Below are 22,429 nucleotides of genomic sequence, written 5' to 3' on the forward strand. Positions count from 1 at the left end.
TTGAAAATCATATTTCCTAGTTTGAATAAGATTAAAAAAGAAATTATGTATGAGATTAATATCAGCTAGGCTTCAAGTGAGCATTTGGAGACTGCACTGAATACCTTACATGACTTTCAGTGATATGTTTATTAAGTATCCTTTGCTGCTGCTGCTGCCATCACTACTAGTCTGGTTTCTTGTCTGAGATTAAGGTAGGTGAAGTTGTCAGCTGAGATGTTAAACTGTAATTAAGAGAGCCATGTGGTTTTATGATGTTGTGTTTATGCTGTTTATAAATGGAGTCTGTTGTTATTCTATTAGGAAAATACTGAACAGTTTTTATAGTTCAGTTCAGAAGGTATTTCTCTGTCTGCTAATGAAGGCAATAAAATTACCCATCTTGTTTTTCAGTGCTGAGCCTTTGTTTTCTGAGGCTAAAGACAGAAGAAAAATGTTATGTTCTGTTTAAGATGGATACCATATTTTATTAATCCTGAAGAATAAAAATATATATCTAGATTATTCATGTTGCTTTCAATCTAATACTCTTGACTCTAGGCATGGAAGAGACAGGTGATACTTCAAAATTCCAAATTGAGGCATCCCATTCATCTGCTTTAAAATCTTTTTAATGGCTTCTGATTGTCCTTAGGATAAAAATTAAAATCCTGAAACTGCCAAAATCCAGCTCCTGTCTACCAGGTCTCATCTGGTGTGTGTCTTTCGTTTGGTCCTCATTCTGGTTATCTCTCATTTTCTTCAATATGTCATACACTCTGGCCTCAGAACATTCACACATGCTAGTGCCTCTCTGTAGAAGCCACTCTCTACCCCTACCAATTTATTCTAAATAAAACTTACTCTTCTTTTTTTCAGGTCTTTAAAACATCACGTCTCTAAGGAAACCTCTCTATACCTCCTAAATTTCATGTGTACACACACACACACTCACTGATGTGTGTGTGTGCACATTCTGTTAATTTCCCACCAAAATTTAGTTTGGGTCTCTTATTTACTCATAGAATCATGTGTTCTTTTGTAGCACTATTACCCCTATAATTATTTGTTTCCATCATCTTATTTTGTGGTTTCTGTTTGTTAAGCTTTTTCCCCCATCCTTTATTTTCTTTTAGGTTGCGTTTTCCCCCTTATTTCACTTTTTTTTCTTTTGCTGACCATTCCTTCCTATATCTCAGATTTTCCTCTGGGAACAAAAATTCTTATAGTAAACAGAATTCTCTTAATTCCATTGATAGCAAATTTCCAGGTTTTTTTCAGTTTCTTACTCTTTTTTTTTTTTTTTTTTTTTTAATGTACTTAAAGGGATAATTTTTCTCGGTATACAACTTTAGGCTGACAATTACTTTTTTTGTCAGTATCACTACTCTGAGAATGTCCTGACTTCCTTTGTTGCTATAACTACAATTAATCAGCTTTCCTTTATAAGTAATCTTCATACTCTGTAACTCTTAACAACTCTTTCTCTGTACGCATGTTTTGTTTATGGATTCTGTAGGTTGTCTTGGATATGTTTGGGTATAGATTAATTTTATTTATTCTGATTGGTAATCATATGTGGTTTCTATAACTTAGGACAAATGTCTTTCATCATTTGTGATTTTTTTTAGCCATTATCTTTTTTTAAATTTAATTTTATTTTTTTTCAGTGTTCCAAAATTCATTGTTTATGCACTACACTCACTGCTCCATGCAATACATACCCTCCATAATTCCCACCACCAGGCTCACCCCCCACCAAACCAAACCCTCAGTTTGTTTCTCAGATTCCTCAGTCTCTCATGGTTTATCTCCCCTTCCATTTTCCTCCAACTCATTTCTCTTCTCCATCTCCCAATGTCTTCCGTGCCATTATCTTTTCAAATGTATTGTAACTCTCACTTTATCACCTGTCAGAATCTACTGAGACATATTTTGGATCCTCTCATTCTATCCTCTATATCACTTATCTTCTTTTATATCTTCCATTTCTTCGTTTCCTTTTGTTGCATCTTGATTGGTGTATTTAGAACAATCTCCAAATTCACTTATTCCCCCCTGAACTGTTCTGATTACTGCTTAACCTGTATCTTGAATTTCTATTTTGTTACTACATTTTTCATTTCCAGGATTATTTGTAACATTTTTTAAAATGCCAGTCAGTATGCCTGTAATTTTACAAAAGAATCAATAAGCGAGATACCAAAAGTGATTTAGGAGGATTATTTTAGGTAAGGTGGTCAGAAACGTCTCCTGAGGAGAGGCTTGAATAATGAGAAGTCCTCCACATGAAGGTTTGAGGACAAGGCAGAAGAAATATCAAAAACAAAGACAAAAATTTCAGATAGCAAAAAAGGGCAGGAACAAATCAGTTATATTTGAGGAACCGTATGAAGATTTCCTCAGTTACTTAAAAATCAGGAGACTATTCAAAGCTTTTTCTATAAAGTCAGATTATAAAGTGTGAAGAAATATAATTGTCACAGAAAGTATGAACTTAATGTTTCACTTTTTTGTCTTGTAAAGAATATCACAAGCAAATACCTACCAATACACTCTACAATCAGATGTTCCTTAAATGTTGCCATGTAAACAAACCAACACTTGACTAACCTACTAAGCTATATGAAGCATAAAAAGAAAGAAGGAGAGGAAGAGAGGGGAGAGAAAGAAGAGCAGAAGGAAAAGATAAACTTCCTTATAGCCATTACATTTTTCCTGAATATTTGTTGCAGTTTGATAGAACGTTGGCCACTGTAGCAACACGTGGTTTTTAAGTGACAATACTTTGGATTCTAGTATTTATTCTTCGTAATTTTTTTCATCTGTTTCCCTCTAAAGTGATAACTTTCATAATGTGTATCTTAATATAACTTTGAAGTTATCAGTTTGCCAAAATTGTGTTCTTGTGCTTAGATTGAAAAAAAAAAAAAATTCTGTTTAAAATCTTCCTCACCGGCACCTAGGTGGCTCAGTCATTAAGTGGCTGCCTTTGGCCCAGGTCATGATCCCAGGGTTCTGTGATCGAGCCCAGGCATTGGGCTTCGTGCTCAGTGGGAAGCCTGTTTCTCCCTCTCCCCCTTCCCCTGCTTGTGTTCCCTCTCTCGCTGTGTCTCTCTCTGTCAAATAAATAAATAAAATCTTTTAAAAAATAATAAAGTCTTTTCTTAATTTTCTGTTACATGAAGAACAAAATTTAAATTTATTTCCATGACTTTGCTAAGATCTTGCCCCTGCCCACCTCTCCATTTTATATATAAAATACGTGTGTGTGTGTGTGTGTGTTATTCATTGAGGGCATTATTTATAATAGCAAAGGGTTGGAAATATATTCTCATTTGCAAAAAAAAGCATGGTTACTTATAAGGGGATGCAGTAGGTGAGGCAGAGGAGACAGGATGAAAGTGCTGTGAAGGGATTTTGTTATATAGTTTTATGTAAATATTCTGTTTATTCCAAAGAATATACTTTTTTTTTTTAAATAGAGCAATCCCTAAAATTTCAGAAAGAATGCTACAATCAATTTGGCTGCATTATTTTAGTAACGTAGTGACACTAAGGAAAGAATTATGTCAGGTAACTTTAGCCAGTATTTTGACTACATTCTTAGTAGAATGTATTTTAAGGACAAAGAGTGCTTCAAAGAAGTCCTTTAGGTAATAATATTGCCATTGTTTGTTCTTTTGAATCTAGATGATAAATATGTAATCATGTAACATTGTTAGGGAACCAAGACTTCCAGGGTAAGAGAAGAAGCACAGGAGTAAAATCAAAGAAGTAAAAGTCCTGTAATATTACATGTGGATTGGAAATGTCAGGAAAATTCACATTTTTTTTCTATTCAAAAATATGGATTTCTTAGACTGCTGAAGTACTCTAAAAGCAATGACAGTTCAGTTGAACCTAGACCCACATTATGATCTCTAAACATTATTTTCCTTTAAAAGGAAGCAGGCCTTCTTGTAATCCTGGTGCAGATCAGAAAGTGTAAGAAATAAGCCTAGGACGTCTTGTGCCAGCAAGCAAGGAAGCTCCAAAGTAATTTGTCAGCAGAATACAGAAGCCAATGTTAAGAGTTCCCCATTGGCCATATGAGAACATTTGAGCATCAAAACAAACAGTTGCAGCTGAAGCATGCTGAATGTTTTAAAATCCATTCATTTATGATAATCAGAAAATGGAAGTGTCCCTCAAAGTCTTTTGTCCACACTGGGGGTACACAGTGTACCATAGTGTACAAATGAGCAATTAAAGGGAAAAGTTAAGCATTTGTCTTCCTTCCTTTCTTCCTTCCTTCCTTCCTTCCTTCCTTCCTTCCTTCCTTCCTTCCTCATTCATTCATTAATTCATTCATTCATTTCAGGACCAAATAGCCATCATTTAAGAAAGATTCTTAAAGGGGCACCTGGGTGGCTCAGAGGGTTAAGCATCTGACTTTGGCTCAGGTCATGATCTCAGGGTCCTGGGATCAGAGCCAGGCCTCAGTCTCCCTTACCCTCTGCTGCTCCCCCTACTTGTGCGCTCGCTCTCTCTCTCTCAAATAAATAAAATCTTAAAAAAAAAAAGATTCTTAAAGAATTTCAGCTAATAAATATGGGAAACATGATAAAACTGTTAGAGGAAAGTCTGTTTGGGGAACCGAAACTGTACAGTGGAGGGCGTTGTCAGATTATCACCATCATAACACACTGATCACTAGAGCTTCATAGAAATTCCGACTTTATGTGCCTCATGATATGTTGCATTGCTTTTGAAGTATTCTTGCCCAAAACACTGAATATGAATCTAGGCAGTTATTTAGGCCAGTGGTTCTCAAATATGGTTCAGGAAATTCTTGGAGCACCTGAAACTTTTTGGGGGGATACCCCAGGTCAAAACGAATAATATGTTATTTGTCCTTTTCACTCTCTTTCTTTCCCAAGTATGTAATGAAGTCCGCCAGAGACTACTAGTGTATCTAAATATATTGAATACAGAAGCGTGTATGATGACAATCTGGCTATCTTCTATTAAGCTAGACATTAAAGAGATTTGCAAAATTATTTTAAAATCACAGTTTTACTTTGAAAATGTCATTTTTTGTTAAAATGTTTTTAAAAACATTAACATTTGTAGAGTTATTGTTATCAATTAGGAATTTTTTTGAACTTAATCAGTTTAATTTACAATATGGTAAATATAGATTGAGGTAACTCACCTAAACAAAAGCTCTTTGAAGTTCACAGTATTTTTTTTTTAAGATTTTATATATTTATTTATTAGAGAGAACAAGCAGGGGGAGTGGCAAGCAGAGGGAGAGGGAGAAACACACTCCCACTGAGCAGGCAGCCTGATGCCTGGGCTCAATCCCAGGACCCTGGGATTATGACATGGGCCAAAGGCAGCCACTTAACAAACTGAGCTACCCAGGTGCCCACAGTTGTTGTTGTTTTTTTTTTTTTTTTTTTTTTTTTAATTTTATTTTTTCAGTGTTCCAAAATTCATTGTTTATGTACCACAGCCAGTGCTTTTTAAGAGTTAAAAAAAAATTATGAGATCCGAAGTTTGAGAAGCATTTGCTTCATTTATTTATCATTAACATGTAATTATTGTTTGCCCCAGGGGTACAGATCTGTGAATCAACAGGCTTACACATTTCACAGCACTCACCATAGTACATAGCACCCCCAATGTCCATAACCCAGCCACCCTATCCCTACTCCCCACCCCCACAGAGCAACCCTCAGTTTGTTTTGTGAGATAAGGACTCTTATGCTTTATCTCCCTCCCGATCCCATCTTGTTTCATTTTTTCCTTCCCTAACCCCCAAAACCCCCTACCCTGCCTTTCAAATTCCTCATACCAGAGAGATCATATGATAATTGTCTTTCTCTGGTTGGGTTATTTCACTTAGCATAATACCCTCTAGTTCCATCATATCATTGCAAATGGCAAGATTTCGTTTCTTTTGATGGCTGCATAGTATTCCATTGTATATATGTAGCACATCTTTATTCATTCATCTGTTGATGGACATCTAGGGAGAACCATTTGCTTTAGAGTTAATTCCAAGTTTATCAGAATTATTGATAAAAAGAACAAAGGAAGTGACACCACAGGAGACAGAACAAACCATAATGTAAAATGTTCTCTAGTAGTCTCAATTACCTAGCTGCTTCTGGCTGGCTCAGTTGGAAGAGCATGTGACTTTTGATCTCAGGGTTGTGAGTTTGAGCCCCATGGTGGGTGTAGAGATTACTAAAATAAACTTTAAAAAAGAAGTATCATGACTCATTAGAGAAAATTTCAGTACAAACCAGGTGTTAGACAATAGCAAGGAATTGATATAATTGTGTATGAAAATGTTTGTATGTTTTAAAGATTCATGATAGTAGAAATGATGTAACACTGGAATTAGCTTTAAAATACTTAATTAAAGGGGCGCTTGGATGGCTCAGTGGGTTAAGGACTCCCCCTTTGACTCAGGTCATGATCCCAAGGTTCTGGGATAGAGCCCCGCATCAGGCTCTCTGCTCATCGGGGAGCATGCTTCCCTTCCTCTCTCTCTGCCTGCCTCTCTGCCTACTTGTGATCTCTATCTGTCAAATAAATAAATAAAATCTTTAAAAATAAAATACTTAAGTAAATAGGGATAAATGGAGTGAGTATAGCAAAAATCTAGTTAATTATTAAACTGAAGAGAGGATGTAAAGGAGAATCATGCTATATTTTTTTATGTTTGAATTTTATCTTAATAAAATTTATTTTTTAAAAAAGGAGATGACCTCAGAGGCTTTGCCTGATTATTTATTCCAGCATAGTAACCCCTTTCCACCTGCCACTGTGTCCTGTCACTCTGTTTTATTTTCATTATGTTTTATCACCTTGGGAAAAACATTTTTTAATGATTTGTCTTTTCTTTGTCTTCCCCTCTAGAATGTAAGTTCCATGAAAGCAAGAGTCTTGTTTCCTTACTGTTTCTTGTGTGCCTAAAAAATGACTGGCATATTGTATCCATTCAATAAGTCTTAACTGAATAATTGAACTATAAAAGCTATGTATTTATAGGAAAACTAGAAAATAAACCAATAAAGAAAATAAAAATTATTCTTTTCTTACCTATCAAGCAGTGACTGCTCCTGTTGAGTTTTCAATCCTTCCGAATCACTTTCTGGGAAAAAATACACACACTCACTCTCTCTGTCTTCCCAGAACTCACTCCCACAAATTGTACATTATATAATCTTTTGCAACTTGTGTTATAGAAAATAATATTTTTAAATATTCTTATATTACTAAATATTTTTCTACAGAATCATTTAGTTGAATAGTGTTCTGTTTTGTGGAAGTATTACATATTTAATTCTGTCTCTAGATATGTAAGTAAACATGCTCAAGCTAAGACTTTGCACTCAATCTTAACTTTTACCTTAGGAAGCATTCCTAGAAGTAAAATTGCTGCATCAAGATTCACATGCATAAAGCTGTTATAAGTCAAGATATTGGGTGTGGGAGTAAGTTAGTGGTCAGAGGGGAGATAGGATGGGGGCTATCTCTTAGTTGATGGTGGTAATCTAGGTACTGTTTACATAGGACTGTTTCGTTTGTGAAAATTCATTATACTTCTGTGCATTTTTATTATGAATGTCATATTTCAATAAAAAGTTTTTCAAAACATAAATCGTTTTGGATAAGCATGACAGAGGCTATCAAGTATATGATCAACAAATGGCATATTTGTTGTCTTTCAGTCTTTCAGTATGGCATTGTTGTATTGAGCATATGTCCCACATTTTAAGTGAAATGTTTGGTTAAAACTTGAACTTATAGAATAAGGTAGTGTAATACTTGGGATAAAAAAGAGAACTTGTTTTTAAGAATATTTTTTAAGTGTGGACTTGAAGATTTTTGAAATTTTGTTTCAATTCATTTCTTGTAGGGGTAATTGAAGAAAGAAAAAACTGTAATGAAATTCTAAAATGGTATTGGGTGGAAGTGCTTAGATAATTTTTACATCCTAAATTCACTATAAGTACTTGATTTATATTGTCTTTTATTGACAAATAGTAGATGAATGAATTATATGGGTTTCAGATATATATGCACTAAATAAAACATCGGAAAGGCTATAACTTTCCCTTTTAAGAACTTGTTTGCTTGTCGAGGGAGGCAAATAAGGAAAGGAAAACCAATGTTAAAACTTAATTGATGTGCTGCGCTTATTTTTTATTGGTTATTCCCCCCATGACTCTGAAACTTTAACCTGTTGGTTAAACCAGTAACAATAAAAATAATTTAAAAATAAATTTGGATAAACATAAGGGAATGCTTTTATGCTTTGGTATTATTGTGTTAACAAGTCTTGTTAACAAGTTTGTGTTAATAAGTTTTAGTATATGTATGCAAGTATGTGCCCACACATTTCTTTTAACTGCTCAGATCCTCATGAAAGATCAGCATTGTTGTCATGTGGTATATTTATTTCCAGGTTTGTTCTATATCTGATTTTTTTTTTTGGCTTTTTATATGTTTAGTTGTCTATTATCTCTATTCAAGTGTATATCCTACCTCTTAAAAACACTGTAATAGCAATTGCAGTATTCAGTGTTTTATTAATTACCTTAATGGATATGCTAGACCTAAATATTCAGGTTTGTAAAAAAATTGTATTGATCAGTAATATTGAAATCTTTGGTATATCTTTGTATATAAAGGCATTTTCGTGTTAAATATTTTCTTAAAATAGATACCCAGAAAAGTGTGAACATTTTTAAGATTTTTGATGACGTATTGCTATAATGTTTCCAAAAGGGTTATGTTCTTGAACTAGCAATGTTTAACCATCTCAAGTTTATTACACCATTACCAACATTGTAATTTGATTTTCAAAATATCATAGATTAGAATTATAGTTAAATGCAGACTCTGGAACATGGCTGCCTGAGTTTGAATGACATTCTCACTATTTAGAACTCTGTCACTGTGGGTAGGATAATAAACCTCTCTATCACTTTTAGTTTTATCATCAAAATTTCCACATTAGTAAAACCTTTAGTGCATACTTTATGTGCACTGTAGAAAAATATTAGTTGTATATATTTAGATTTTTTGTGAGTTACTAATGTTTTCTAGAAATCAGTTGAATATAAATGAATTAGTAATCCATAGGAATCTATGAGTCTAGGCATCTCCTAGAGAGTACAGTTAAGATCAGAAAGAACGAGGATGACTAAGATAATAAATTGAGGGGCTAAAATAAAGACAAGACCCAGGCACCTAGGTAGTACAGTCAGCTGAGCATTTGTCCTTTAGTTTCGGCTCAGGTCATGGTCTTGGGTCATGGATCAAGCCCCACATGGGGCCCCACACTCAGCACAGAGTCTGCTTGGGATTTCACTCCCTTTTCCTCTGCCCCTCCCCCGTCCTCCCCATCCACACCTATGCTCTCTCACTCGTGCTCTCTCTCTCATAAATAAATCTTTTTTTTTTAAAAGACAGGACCCATATAAGGAGATAAGAAGTGATCCAAAATGTAAGGTAGAAATAGCTTAAAGGTATTCATTAAAACTGTAATATAAATTTGCAGCTTGCATCAAACATTAATGTTAAGTAGCAGTGATTTTGATGAACATTTTATTGCTAGTAATTGCCATTTTTGTGAAATTTAATTTGGAATATTCTCCCCCTTCTAGACAACATAAAATTTATGTGATATTTTCCTCTCACTAAAATTCACTTGCTTTCATATACTGAATCTTACTAATATTTACATATTTAATATTGATGAGAGATTATGTGGTTTCAGAGAACTTTTATCTCATATTCCCTCCTGTATGGACTGAGCTTCATATTTTCAGGCTCTGGCTTAAGGTGGGGGGGCAGTCTTGTGAGAAAATCAGCCAGGTAATGATACTTAATTGCATGTAAATCTTAAATAGATTCTAAAAATAGTTACTAACTCCCCTATTAGACTTGAGGTGCTAAACTAAGCAAATTATTATAACACATAGTAAATACAGTATAGAAGAATATAAAGGGTATTAGGAGGAAATTCAGAAAACATTTGAGGGGATGGATGATTCTGAAGGATGTGTAGAAATTAACTTTTCAGGCCAAGAGAACACAGAACATACTTTGAAGAATGGACAAAGGCTGTAAGATGAGAGATTTAAAAAAAAAAATGGTATCCTTGGAGGGGTGAAAAACAATTTTGTATTATGACAGTTGCACTTGTCTTCTTTGAATAGATCCTTGATTAGGAATTTGCATGAAAATAGAACTGAAAACAATTTATAAATGAAAAAATCAAATCTTGATTTTAATAGAAGGTGAATTCTAAAAAAAAATTAACCCCATAATGTTTTGATATCAAGAAATTTCCCAGGGTCACCTGGGTGGCTAGGTTGTTAAGTGTCTGCCTTCCGCTCTGGTCATGATCCCATGGTCCTGGGATCAAGCCCCTCATTGGGCTCCCTGTTTGTTGGGGAGCCTGTTTTTTCCTTTCCCACTCCCCCTGCTTGTGTTCCCTCTCTCGCTGTGTCTCTCTCTGTCAAATGAATAAATAAAATCTTAGGAAAAAAAAAAAAGAAAGAAATAGCCCAGCGTGGTCATGGTTTCAGTTTTTCAAGAATCAGTCCGTTTTAAAAGTTGTATCTGATAGTATAATATCTACAATTACCTGACCCTGTTGAAAGAAACTGGCCTCTAATTCTATACATTTTACATTAGTGGTTGATCAAAAATAAGTAAATTGTAGTGTTACGACCCAGTCTATAATCAGCAAATGGGAATAATTTGTATTTATTATTAGGTAACTTTCAAATATAGAGAAATATACTGCTTAATAATCATGCTTCTGTCATCCAGAACTAATAAATGTGTTATTTGATCATGTTTGCTTCTGATATGCTTTCTCTTAAGGAACTGTCACATCCTTTTGTTTACTCTTAGAAGCAACATCTGGTAATGCCTATTTATGCATTTATAAGTAAAATAATTTTGTGTTCTTTAAAAATTCACAGTGATGCATACTAAATGCACTTTTGTTAATTTATTCCTATAACTTGCTTTCTTACCAAGTTAGCAAAAATTAAAAATCTCTACAACACCAAATGTCATCAAGGATATGGTAAAAAAATTGGTGATATCTACTAAATTCCAAAATGTTAATTAAGTCCAGCACTTATACCTCTAGGTGTATATCTTATAAAAATTCTTATACATGAATGCAAGAAAGCATTCAGGATTTTCATTTCAGTATTGTTCGTTAAGTGTAAAACAAAACAACCTAGGTACCTACCAATAGTTGAATGGCAAATAAATCTCAGTCCTTATCTTCTATTTATTTTATATTGCCCTAGAGCATAATAAGTGCTTAGTTTTGGGGGTTGCCTGGATGGCTCAGTTGGCTAAGCATCTGTCTTCTGCTCATGTCATGATCTCAGGGTACTGGGATCAAGTCCCATGTTGGGCTCCCTACTTAGTGGGAGTTTGCTTCTCCCTCTCCCCCTCATCCCAGCTAGTTCTCGCTCTCTGTCTCAAAAAAATGAATAAAATATCTTAAAAAGGGGTGCCTGCCTGCATGGCTCAGTAAGTTAAGCATTTGCCTTCAGCTCAGGTCATGATCCCTGGGTCCTGGGTTTGAGCTCCATGTGAGGTTCCCTGCATCTGGGAGCCTGCTGCTCTCTCTCCCTCTGCCATTCCTCCACCCCTCACCCCCAAGTTGTGCTCAGATGAATAAATAAAATCTTTTTTTAAAAAAGATATAGTTTAGTTTCTATCCATCAAGTTAATCATTAGAACTTTGGAAATATATACACAAAACAACCTAGTTATGATGTGCCATCTCCATTGTGAAGGAGTGATACTTATAGATGTAACCGCTTCAGCTAGATCTATATCAGCAGCAGGAGCAAGAAAATGCCCTTTCTCCCCATTCCTGATTTTTTTTTTCTTTTCTCTGAATCCTTCTTCCCAAGCTATCTCTCCCCTTCTCTTACTGTTTTTTGCTTTTCTAATTTGGATAAACCTAGAAATAATGCTCTGATTTTTCTAGCTCTTGAGTTACAGCTTTTATTATGTATAAAGAAGTAATGATATCAGCAAAATACTTTAGGTCAAAGCACTACTAATAAAAAGTGAGATTTTCTATGATAACTAAAATTTCTCTAAAAGTTCTTTACTTACACATTTATGTATCTTGTATTTAGTACATAAATGTTCATTGATTATGTAGTTTTCCTGTATGGCAGAAATATGTTGGAGTATATTTTGTTTTCACTGGATAACAGACTATAATGTGTTACTTCTAGAGCAAAACTTTTAACATATGTACTGCATATCAAGAGAAGGCTATGGGGAAAAAAATAAAGCATCTTTCACCTTGGTCACTGTTTAGAGTTTCACAAGAAGAAGAATCAGGAGTATAAGCTTGATTTGGGTAGCTTCTTAAAGGTGGAACAGGACTTAGGTCTAGTTCATCCTTCAGATTTAGATTATCCCTAACCAGGGCCATGTGTCTAGGAATAGCCCAAAAAGGACAAGAATGCCTTTATTGTCCTAGCTGGAGAGCTATAGCTTAATTTGCATAGTTAATGTAAAGGAGAGAGAGGCGTTCCTGTACCTCCTTTTCTTATTTCTGGTGTGAAATAATTAACTTTAAATTGACTATATCAAATGTCTAAAAGTTTAGAATAGGAAAAATTTCATTCATTCATTTTGTAACATTGACTAGGAATAACACATTTATGGAGAGTGTGTTTTGTGTGCTGCATACTATGTAAAACTTGAGCAGAATCAAAACTGGTGCATTCGGAGGTAAATCTGAATATGGATTAGGTAGTAATGATTTTTTGAAGAAGATGATCTTATGAGACCTTGAAATAATAAAATCGTAATTGCTGAAGGAGAGAAATGAGATAGTAAAAGAGAAGACTAGTATTCAATTCTTTCTTCTTTTAGTAGGTTACAGCACTCTACTATTTATGAAATACAAATGAATAAGATTCCTGACCTGAGGAATTCAGTCTTGTGGGATAAATATGTACATATATATGTGTTTATGTGTGTAGAAGGATATATATAGATAATTGCAAGACAGTCTCATAAGTGTCATTAAGTATAAATTATAAGTGTTGATTCAAGGGAAACAGTAATTGGGTTCTACTTGGGGGCATATGGATGAATTTTGGAACACTGAAAAAAAAAATTAAACTGAGTAGGAGTTTGACAAGTTGAAAAGGTAGAACCTTCTTGGCAGAGTACTGGAATTTGAGAGACCTGACACCATGTAGCATTTGTGAGGAAATACAAGGAAGAATGAGGGTTGAGTTGAGTTGGAGACAAAGCACAAAAGATTGAGCCAGGCAGATAACCTGGGGCAGGGTGCTTCACTTAACAGTTTTTCAAGGTACTATGTACCATATGTTTTGTTTACCTATCCAGTCTTCTCTTTTGCTTCTTCAGAGTTCTACTCAGCAGATATTTACTGAATACCAGGCACTATTCTAGGCAGTGGGGTGGGGGTATGTGGGTGAATAAAATAGACATGGTCTTTGTCTTCACGTAGCTTATGGTCTGCATGGCTAACGCCGGTAAGTATGTAAGCAACTAGAATATAGTGTGCTAAATGCTAAATAATATAGGTAAGTGTGGCAGGTATAGGAACCTAAAATAATGACAACCAAATTCAAGTTGTGGCCTGAATGAATGAATGATGAGTAAGATTTGATGAGAACTAGGATGAGTGTGGGGATAGAAGGAAAGGATTAGGAGTCTTCTAACAGAGGAATCTAAGGAAGTGTGAAAGCTCAGAGTTGAGAAATACCATAGTGTTTTCCGAACAGGTTTCCCTACTCCACTTTAGCCCTTGTGGTCCATTCTCCCCACAGCAGATTGATCCTTTAAAAGTACAAATTAAAACCTTGTTGGTCCTACACTCAGAAGCCTATTTCCTTTCTCTCTCAAAATAAAATTCAGATTTCTTACCATGGCCAACAAGTCCCAATATGATCTGCCTTTGTACATTTCTGAGCTCATTTCACTCAGCCTGGCTTCCAGCTGAGACTTTGCTCTTTGCTATTCCTCAGACATTTCAAAAATGACTCCATAACACAGCCTTTGTATAAACTGATCCTTACAGAAGCTTTTCCCTGATAATATATTTGGTTGGTCATGGTTCGCACCATGACAATAGGTACTGTTTATGCCTTTGTTACTGCTGCTTCTAAATTCCTCAAATAGTGCTTTGAACACCGTAGGCACTCAATGAAATTATTGAATTACACATAGGTTATGAGTGAGACATTTTATTTTTCTGTCTTTGTGTCTTGCCAGAGCACCTAAGTGTTAGGTAAATTTATATGGTAACAATAAAACCCAGATGAATTTTTTTTAGACCAACTTAAATTTTTAAGTATATTTTTTAAACATGTGTTTTCTTATAGTGATTCTTTATAACTTAACTTTTCAATTTTTTAGCTGTCAGTAAAGAAATAGTCACACTGTTGCTTAGTGTTTTGTTTTAAATTCATAGTTTATTTTTACTCTTTTCAATCCTTGTCGGATTAACGTGTCTGAATCATTGTTTTTATTTATGTAAATTCAGTGTTGTAATAAAAACAACTACATTTTAATAAATACTTAGGCAGTTGTTTTCTAACAGGCTCTATTTCCTAAAATGTTAATATTGTAGGTTATGTCTTCATCCAGTCACAGATATAAACATATTACATAGCAATGATTCAACTGCTATACATTTCAGTTATTTAAAATAGTAAAATTTTACACTGAGTTGTAAAAAATACCTCAATTATATATAGTCACAGTTTACTTAAAGCATATGTTCCGCATATTGCTAGTCGTAGTAAATGCTAGTTATTGTTCTCTTATTCATCGTCATTTTTTCTGTGGTCTCTGTTTTGTACAACTTACATCATTCCTACTTTCTTGAAGCATCATCTGGGCAGCCTTGATTAGAAAAAAGTCACGGATAAGCAGTTAATGGCTGTTCACAGCAGAACAAGGGGAAAAGTAACCAAAGGTTGATTTTAAACAGATATTATATCATAGCCTTCATATGTTTCTTCATATCATTTGGCTATGCCAGCTCCTTCTCTGTTCTTTTTTCCTATGTAGTGCCTTCCCAGTCATGTACTGTTCTTAAACCCACAAGATGAGTTGTTAATAGCCACATGTCAAATACAAGTGTTAATTTTTAGGTTATGAATTAGTAGATCAGCAAAATATGAAATGTTAAAATGTAAGGATTACCTATCTGTCACAAATATAAAGTTTTTTCTCTTGCAAAAATTATAGGGGATGGAGTGTTAGATCTCTCTACAAAGAAAACCAGCATAAAATCTGAAGAGTCATCCATATGTGATCCTTCTTCTGAAAATTCAATGGCTGGGTAAGCAATATCTAGGAAATATAATTTAATATTAATATGAAATTATCTCTTCAGAGAACTCTTAATGCTACTTTGAGTAGATTGACATATTTAGCTTTCCTCCAGAATTTTTGTCACTCATAAGTGTGTGTCTCTCATACCTTTCATTTGTCCTTTCTCTTTCTTTTTTATTCTTTCTGTTAAAGAAAAGTTATCAGAACAATCACCAAACTTTAGTTCATGTTACTAAAATGAACTACCAACTTAATCATAGGCTGCAAACTAAGAAGCAGGACGAATACAAAGAAAATTTAAAATTCAGTATTCAGGAGGCAATTTTAAGGAAAATATGTGATTTCACTATTTAATTTTTTTAAACAATCAACAAATTTTAAAAGTACCATACTTACTAATTCTAACAGCTAGCTTATAGTGTTTACGTTTTTTCACTGTGCTTTAGGTGTGGTGGCAAACTTTACATAATATATATAATAATATATGTCTAGTAAACACCACAGAAAGCCCTTTCATGCTTTGAAAGTTCTCATTAAATAAAATAAATTAATAACAGTGAGATGCTCTTCTGTTGGATTTTTGGATTTTTATTTAGTAACTTTGCATCTTCCCATTAACAAACTGCATAGGAAGCTTTTTTACTACGTTTAAATATTAGAGTGTAACTTGTTTCAACTAAGACTATAGTAGCTGTTGAGTCACAAGGTATAGTTAGCTTCTGTTTGAGAAACTGAAAATTACAATGATATATTTGAAATAGAACAATTTATAGTATCAAATTATTTTACCCAAATATAACTTACCTACTTATTTCAAATTTTAAGTTTTATCTAGAGAAAAATTAGTCTTGTGGAAATATGGGATGTTTGTGTTTGGAAATATTCTTGCTGCTACAAATTTCCTTTAAAGGGGTTGACTCTTTTATTACTTGTTTAGCGGTAACGTCACGTTTCTACTAACAAAAACTCCTTTAGGATTTGGGTATTTTTTATAATGGAACGCTAATTGTACAAATAAATTATAAGTGTTGCTCTGCAAGCATCTGTCAGAGGAATAGCAACATCATGAGAATATTTTTACAAATACCGAGTTAGGATTTTATGTTCTTGGAAGGTCTGCCCGTTGAGGCCACCGTATGATTGACACATTGTCCTACCAGGACTGTAGCGTTTGCTTTGATAAGGAGTAACTACTACATCTCACAGACTTAAAAAGAGTCATAAGCAGTGATGTTACCTAAGCAAGGAGTATAATAAAGGAGTGGACCCTCCCCTTCCATAGCTGTGTGAGAGTCTCTCATGCATCAGTTTACCATCGTTTCATTCCATCCATCCAGGAGACTACACAGAAACAGAGAGGACTATGTGGAAAGAAGTGCTGAGTTTGCAGATGGTTTGCTCTCAAAAGCTTTGAAAGACATTCAGTCTGGAGCACTGGACATAAATAAAGCAGGCATACTTTATGGCATACCTCAAAAAACTTTACTTCTCCACTTAGAAGCCTTACCAGCAGGGAAGCCTGCATCTTTTAAAAACAAAACTCGAGATTTCAATGATAGTTACTCATATAAAGACAGTAAAGAAACTTGTGCAGTGCTGCAAAAAGTAGCCTTGTGGGCAAGAGCTCAAGCAGAGCGCACAGAAAAAAGTAAACTCAATCTACTTGAAACCTCAGAATTAAAATTCCCAACAGCTTCCAGTTACCTCCATCAATTAACTCTACAGAAAATGGTTACTCAATTTAAAGAAAAAAATGAAAGCCTACAATATGAAACTTCACACCCTACTGTACAGTTAAAAATTCCTCAGCTTCGAGTAAGTTCTGTTTCAAAACCACAACCTGATGGTCCTGGTCTGCTGGATGTTATGTATCAAGTTTCCAAAACCTCTCCAGTCCTAGAAGGATCAGCTCTCCAAAAACTGAAAAATATACTCCCTAAACAGAACAAAATAGAATGTTCTGGGCCTGTAACTCACTCAAGTGTTGACTCTTATTTTCTACATGGGGACCTCTCTCCTTTGTGTCTTAATTCTAAAAATGGAACAGTTGATGGAACCTCTGAAAATACTGAAGATGGATTGGATCGAAAAGATAGCAAGCAGCCCAGGAAAAAACGTGGCCGTTATCGCCAATATGATCATGAAATAATGGAAGAGGCTATTGCAATGGTAATGAGCGGAAAAATGAGTGTTTCCAAAGCACAAGGAATTTATGGGGTACCTCACAGCACTTTAGAATACAAGGTAAAAGAAAGATCTGGAACACTGAAGACTCCTCCGAAGAAGAAACTCCGATTACCAGACACTGGGTTATATAATATGACAGATTCAGGGACTGGCAGCTGCAAAAACAGCAAGCCTGTGTAGATTACTTGTTAGGAAAATGTTTGTATGTGTGTATGTGTGTGTGTGTATGTGTGTTTGCGTGTGTGTGTGTATGTGCACAGGTGTGTATTTGTGTGTCTATATACACACATGTGGGAATTACAGACGCTCACTCTGACAGGAGACATGAAATTTTACAGTTCAAAAACCACTTACATGCCTTTTGAAAAAAAAAGTTTTATTCAGGGTTTTCACTGTGGACAGAATTATATAGTTGCTTACTTAATTCTGATAGTTTGTATTTAATCCTTGTATAAATAGGTGAAAAAGATTCAGGTTTTCTTTAGTAGTCAATAGCATAAAGCGTTGTGGGAAAACAAGTAATTGTCAAGTGAAACACTTTTATTGGTGAAAGACCACTCCAGCCATTCAGTTGAACCATCTTATAAGGGAAATATGATATTAATAGTTTGTAAACATTTTTACAATACTGCACTTACAGCTATTGTAAGTACATCAAACAACCAATCAAAGTTTAAATAACTATCTCCATATGAAGAAAAATTAATATATACAGTATTAGTACACTACAGTGTATTCTATGAAATATGAAATGCACTCAAGTGCATCCACCAGGAATAGAAAACCTTAAATGATATGTATAATGAAATTTAATATTTATCATTTAATAGTTGATTTACAGGAAGTTGGGGTTTAGAAGGTATATACTTTTTAAAAAAACTGACACATAGTTAACCCCAGCAGCTATAGAATCCTTTAATATAAGATGGAATACTAAGAACAAAAAGTAATTTAAATTTAATTATTAAAATAATTTAATTTTGTTTTTCATTTGAAAAATAAGCTAATGTGTAAGGTTAGAAAAGAAAGTTGGAATGCAACTTAGAGCATGTTTATAATGTGCACAGAAAAAGCTTGAGAATGATATTTGGTTTAAATGTGCTGGTTAGTTGATGTTATGACTACTTTAAATTTTAAGGATTGTGACACACTCCTACTATTGAAAAACCTCAGTGTAACTTTAATATATTTGCTGCTGTGACATTTCAAAACATTTTCAGTTTATCAAAATGAATTACAGATTTCATTTTGGTGGGCGATACATTATCATTTTGCTAATAACCAAATTTGCAGTTTGTTCAGGGTCTTGAATAGATTTACAGATATTTAACACTGAAGCTGTTTTGAACTTTCAGTAATGTAAACTCTCTACTAATTGGGTAGTTAGAAGCTGGGCAGTGCATTTTAACTTTTACTAGACTCATAAAAGAGACCAATAATTTTTATATAGCAGTTTTAAAATGTGGTTCAGAGTATCCATGTTGGATTTATGGAGTATGCAGTTTTAGTGGTAAAATGTTATAAGCATGTGCCTCCATATAAAGAATGGGGATTTGCTTCGTATATTCAGAATTCTCCGAGTGCCCCTTTTCTCTGTTAAAATTCAGGTTCTGATCATTTTTCTAAGCCAATTTTCCTAAGTCCAAAAGGAATACTTAAAGCTGAATTTAAAAAAAATAAGTGCACCTTGTCAAATACTTGTGTTTTTACACTTGTGTTTGTGTGTATCTAATAATCACATATACATGTAATACTAAAGAGATTTTCAGCTATTACATTTAAAAACTGCTTACATATGATTTAAAAAAAACTGAAGAGTGGGAAGCTATACAACCAAGTAGTTATTTGGCCTCCTAGATCTATACTGAACCCTCTTCAGCTTAATGTTACCTGCATACTAGGGTATGAATCCTCTTGCTTTTTTGTTTTTCCAAGTAAGAATACATAATAGATTGCAAAACAGCAGATGTCAGGGTCATCTTTCTTTTTAAAGAATTAAGCCATATTTTGTGAGGGCCAGAACTTGGATTATTTAATATATTTCCCCTCCTCCCCCATTGAAAAACAAATTTAAAAAATAAAGTAAATGTTTCAACACAATTTTATTGACCTCTTTATACAGAATTTTACTTGCAAAAATTTGGGGGCCTGAATGCATTACATAATATTTATATTGAGCTTTTTTATTCCTCACACTATATTTACATTAATAAATTGATTGAGAAGTTTATAGTAAAGGGATACTTACAGAACACTTTTATATCATTTAAAAGATGACCTGACCAAAAACTTTACAGGATTCATAAAATCAGGGATCATTTTGCTATTGACTTCACAGTGATCAGTAGTTTTATAGGTAATATTATAGTTAATTTGCAGCATTTAGTATTTGTATTATTTATTTTTGGTCAGATATAGTAAATTAAATATTTTTTGATAGTTTATAGGTAATGATCAACCCATAACTTTTAAAAGAAACAAAATGTTTCTAATTATTGAGTTAACTTTTGATTATACAAACTAGGAAAGGCAGGGAAATTTATGGGTTCCCCTTATCCCCAGTGATTCTATTAAGATGTTCTTTATGTTAAACTTTCAAAGTACTTTATAAATTTAGTTACCAGTTACTACTTATTAATTGACAGTTTTCTGAAAAATCCAGTTTCAGCAGACTTTTAATGAAGGTGAAAGCAACCCTTATATGCTTTCTACTTATTTGAATGTTCCTCAAGTATTTTATATTTAAAAAAAAAAAAAAAGAAGGAAAAGAAAAAACAGTGCCTCTGTTTTTAGAAAACTACTGCTCAGTAAAGTTGTTTAAACCATTTCTGGTAGCTAATGACAATTTTATATTAAATTGTATACTAACTTTAGTGAGACTGATTTTTTTAGTTGTTTACAGTACAAATACTTGTATTTGTTTTTTAATTGCAGTATTTCCATTGTCGCAGTAATTTAGTAAAACTCTGTGGCTGCCTTGATTTTGACAGATTTTGTTAATATAAACTGATTGTTAGGCAATTAGTTCTATTTATGCATAAATCAATTGCACTATAATTCATGAATTATTTATTACAATATTTTCTAATGAATTCATGTATCTGTCTTGTGTTGTAAATGTACTGTAATTCTGTTCCTACTTTGTGTTGTTATATATCTAAATCTGATTGTATGAATTTTAATTGTTCAGTTAACGTGTTTCTAGGTTGTAATTTGTAGTAAAGCACTTCAATGCTTTTGCACTTAAATTTACAACACTGTTGGTGTGTGATTGATTTACTCATTCAGTAAAAGAAAAGAAAAGAAAAGAAAAGAAAAGAAAAAAAACTGACTACACTGACTTTTTTGATTCACTGTAGGAATGAGTTTTATTTATATTAATATGAAAAATTGACTTCTCCAAAGAACTATTTCAACAGCAAAACTTGTAATAAGCAAAACCGATAGTAACATATAAAAAATAGGCAGGATGTTTTGGTTTAGAAATCGAACTGAAAAGAGTTAGAAAAAAATTTAACATTAAAAACAGGGGAGCTATGACAGATATAATTTTAGAATCTTTACATAATCATTTCAGAATAAATTCTAGATTGGAGACATCTGTGTATTCAACTATTATTTGCTCATATTGTTTTTCTTTGAGACTCTAACATGCAAGAAATATGAAAAAGAAAAAATTTGGAGCCAAATAAACATTATGAAATTTTAGAATTTGAGAATTTAGTTAGCTAATATCTGATATATGTGTATTAAATATAATCTAATACCTGAATATCCAATTAGTAACTTTATGGGGCTATTCTTTATATACCATTACATGGAAATTATTGACCACTGTGGTATTTTGGAATGGAAGTTCCATTATTAAAAGTAATAAAATGGGGGGGGGGAGTAATTAACTGAATAAGAAACTTTTTTAAAGTATAGACTCCCTTGAAATCTCAGAGGACAACTGTAAAAATCTTGGGGTGGTTTTCAGAATAGTTAGTTTTAGTTTTAGTTATTTCTACTTTCTATTTGACTTTGCTAATGGAAAAAACATTTAAGCATTTTAGAAACTTAGGAAAGCAAATTAATCTTTAAAATATGGTGCAATTAATTTTTCTAAGAAATAAAATCTCTTTTTATTTAATCACAGATATATTTAATAGGCCATAACATAACTTTAAAAAAAACTGTTGAAGTGCATCTATCAGAACTCTTTGGGATTTCTTTGCTTATGTAAAAATTATCATTTTAATTTGCTGGAAAAGAGTATAATATCACATATCTTCATATTTGATAGTTAACATTTCCTCATGTCTTTTTCTCCCTGTATTTTTTGAGTTATAGTGAATCTTGGGAATCAGTTCCATTACTTACTCCCAATCATGATAAAATTTACCAAAAATATATATATATATATTTTCAGAAAGGAAATGGTATTGGGGTTATGTCTGTGGACTTAAAGCACTTTATTGTTAATTTCATATCTTTTCTCACTCTGAAAACGGCTTTTTGTCAAATCACATGTTAATTTTGGTAAACTATTAGTTGAATCTAGTAAAGTTATCATTTTTCTAGAAAATTTTTGATCTAATGTTCAGAATTTGCCTTGATGTTTTTGCTACTCAAATAACATAATATTTATAAAATGTACATAAAATATTGCATATTTACGTGTGAAACAGATTAAGCCAGTTTTAGGGAGCAAAATAAAATTAATTTTACTTTTTATTTTAAAATAAAAATCTTTTACTTTTTAATATACATAAATATAATAACCCTTTAAACAAATACAGTCTTCTATAGCAATTCATAATCAGTATATCCTAATTCCAACACTAAATAAAATTTCTACAAACCAGGAACTACTAACAATAATAGCAAATATAAGAAATCA

General features: G+C 33.3%; 1 protein-coding gene across 12 annotated transcripts in view; it reads left to right on the forward strand.

Moving 5' to 3' along the window:
• Window positions 1-22,429, forward strand: part of LCORL (ligand dependent nuclear receptor corepressor like) — a 161,649-nt gene that overhangs the window by 107,577 nt on the left and 31,643 nt on the right. For 7 of the 12 annotated variants that reach the window (XR_014311094.1, XM_082728424.1, XM_082728416.1 and 4 more), the window contains one exon: window positions 15,274-15,367. The exons of 2 other annotated variants lie outside the window; for them this stretch is intronic. Coding sequence is in view for 8 of the 10 variants with exons in the window: in XM_082728424.1 (XP_082584550.1) it covers window positions 15,274-15,367 (94 nt within the window). In the remaining 2 variants the exon portion in view is untranslated. Of the gene's footprint in view, window positions 1-15,273; window positions 15,368-16,697; window positions 20,879-22,429 lie in introns of those variants that run through there. 3 more of the 12 variants (XR_014311093.1, XM_082728421.1, XM_082728419.1) reach the window with 3 other exon arrangements.

Source organism: Mustela nivalis, assembly GCF_964662115.1.
Source record: "Mustela nivalis genome assembly, chromosome: 4".
Classification (NCBI taxonomy): domain Eukaryota; kingdom Metazoa; phylum Chordata; class Mammalia; order Carnivora; family Mustelidae; genus Mustela; species Mustela nivalis.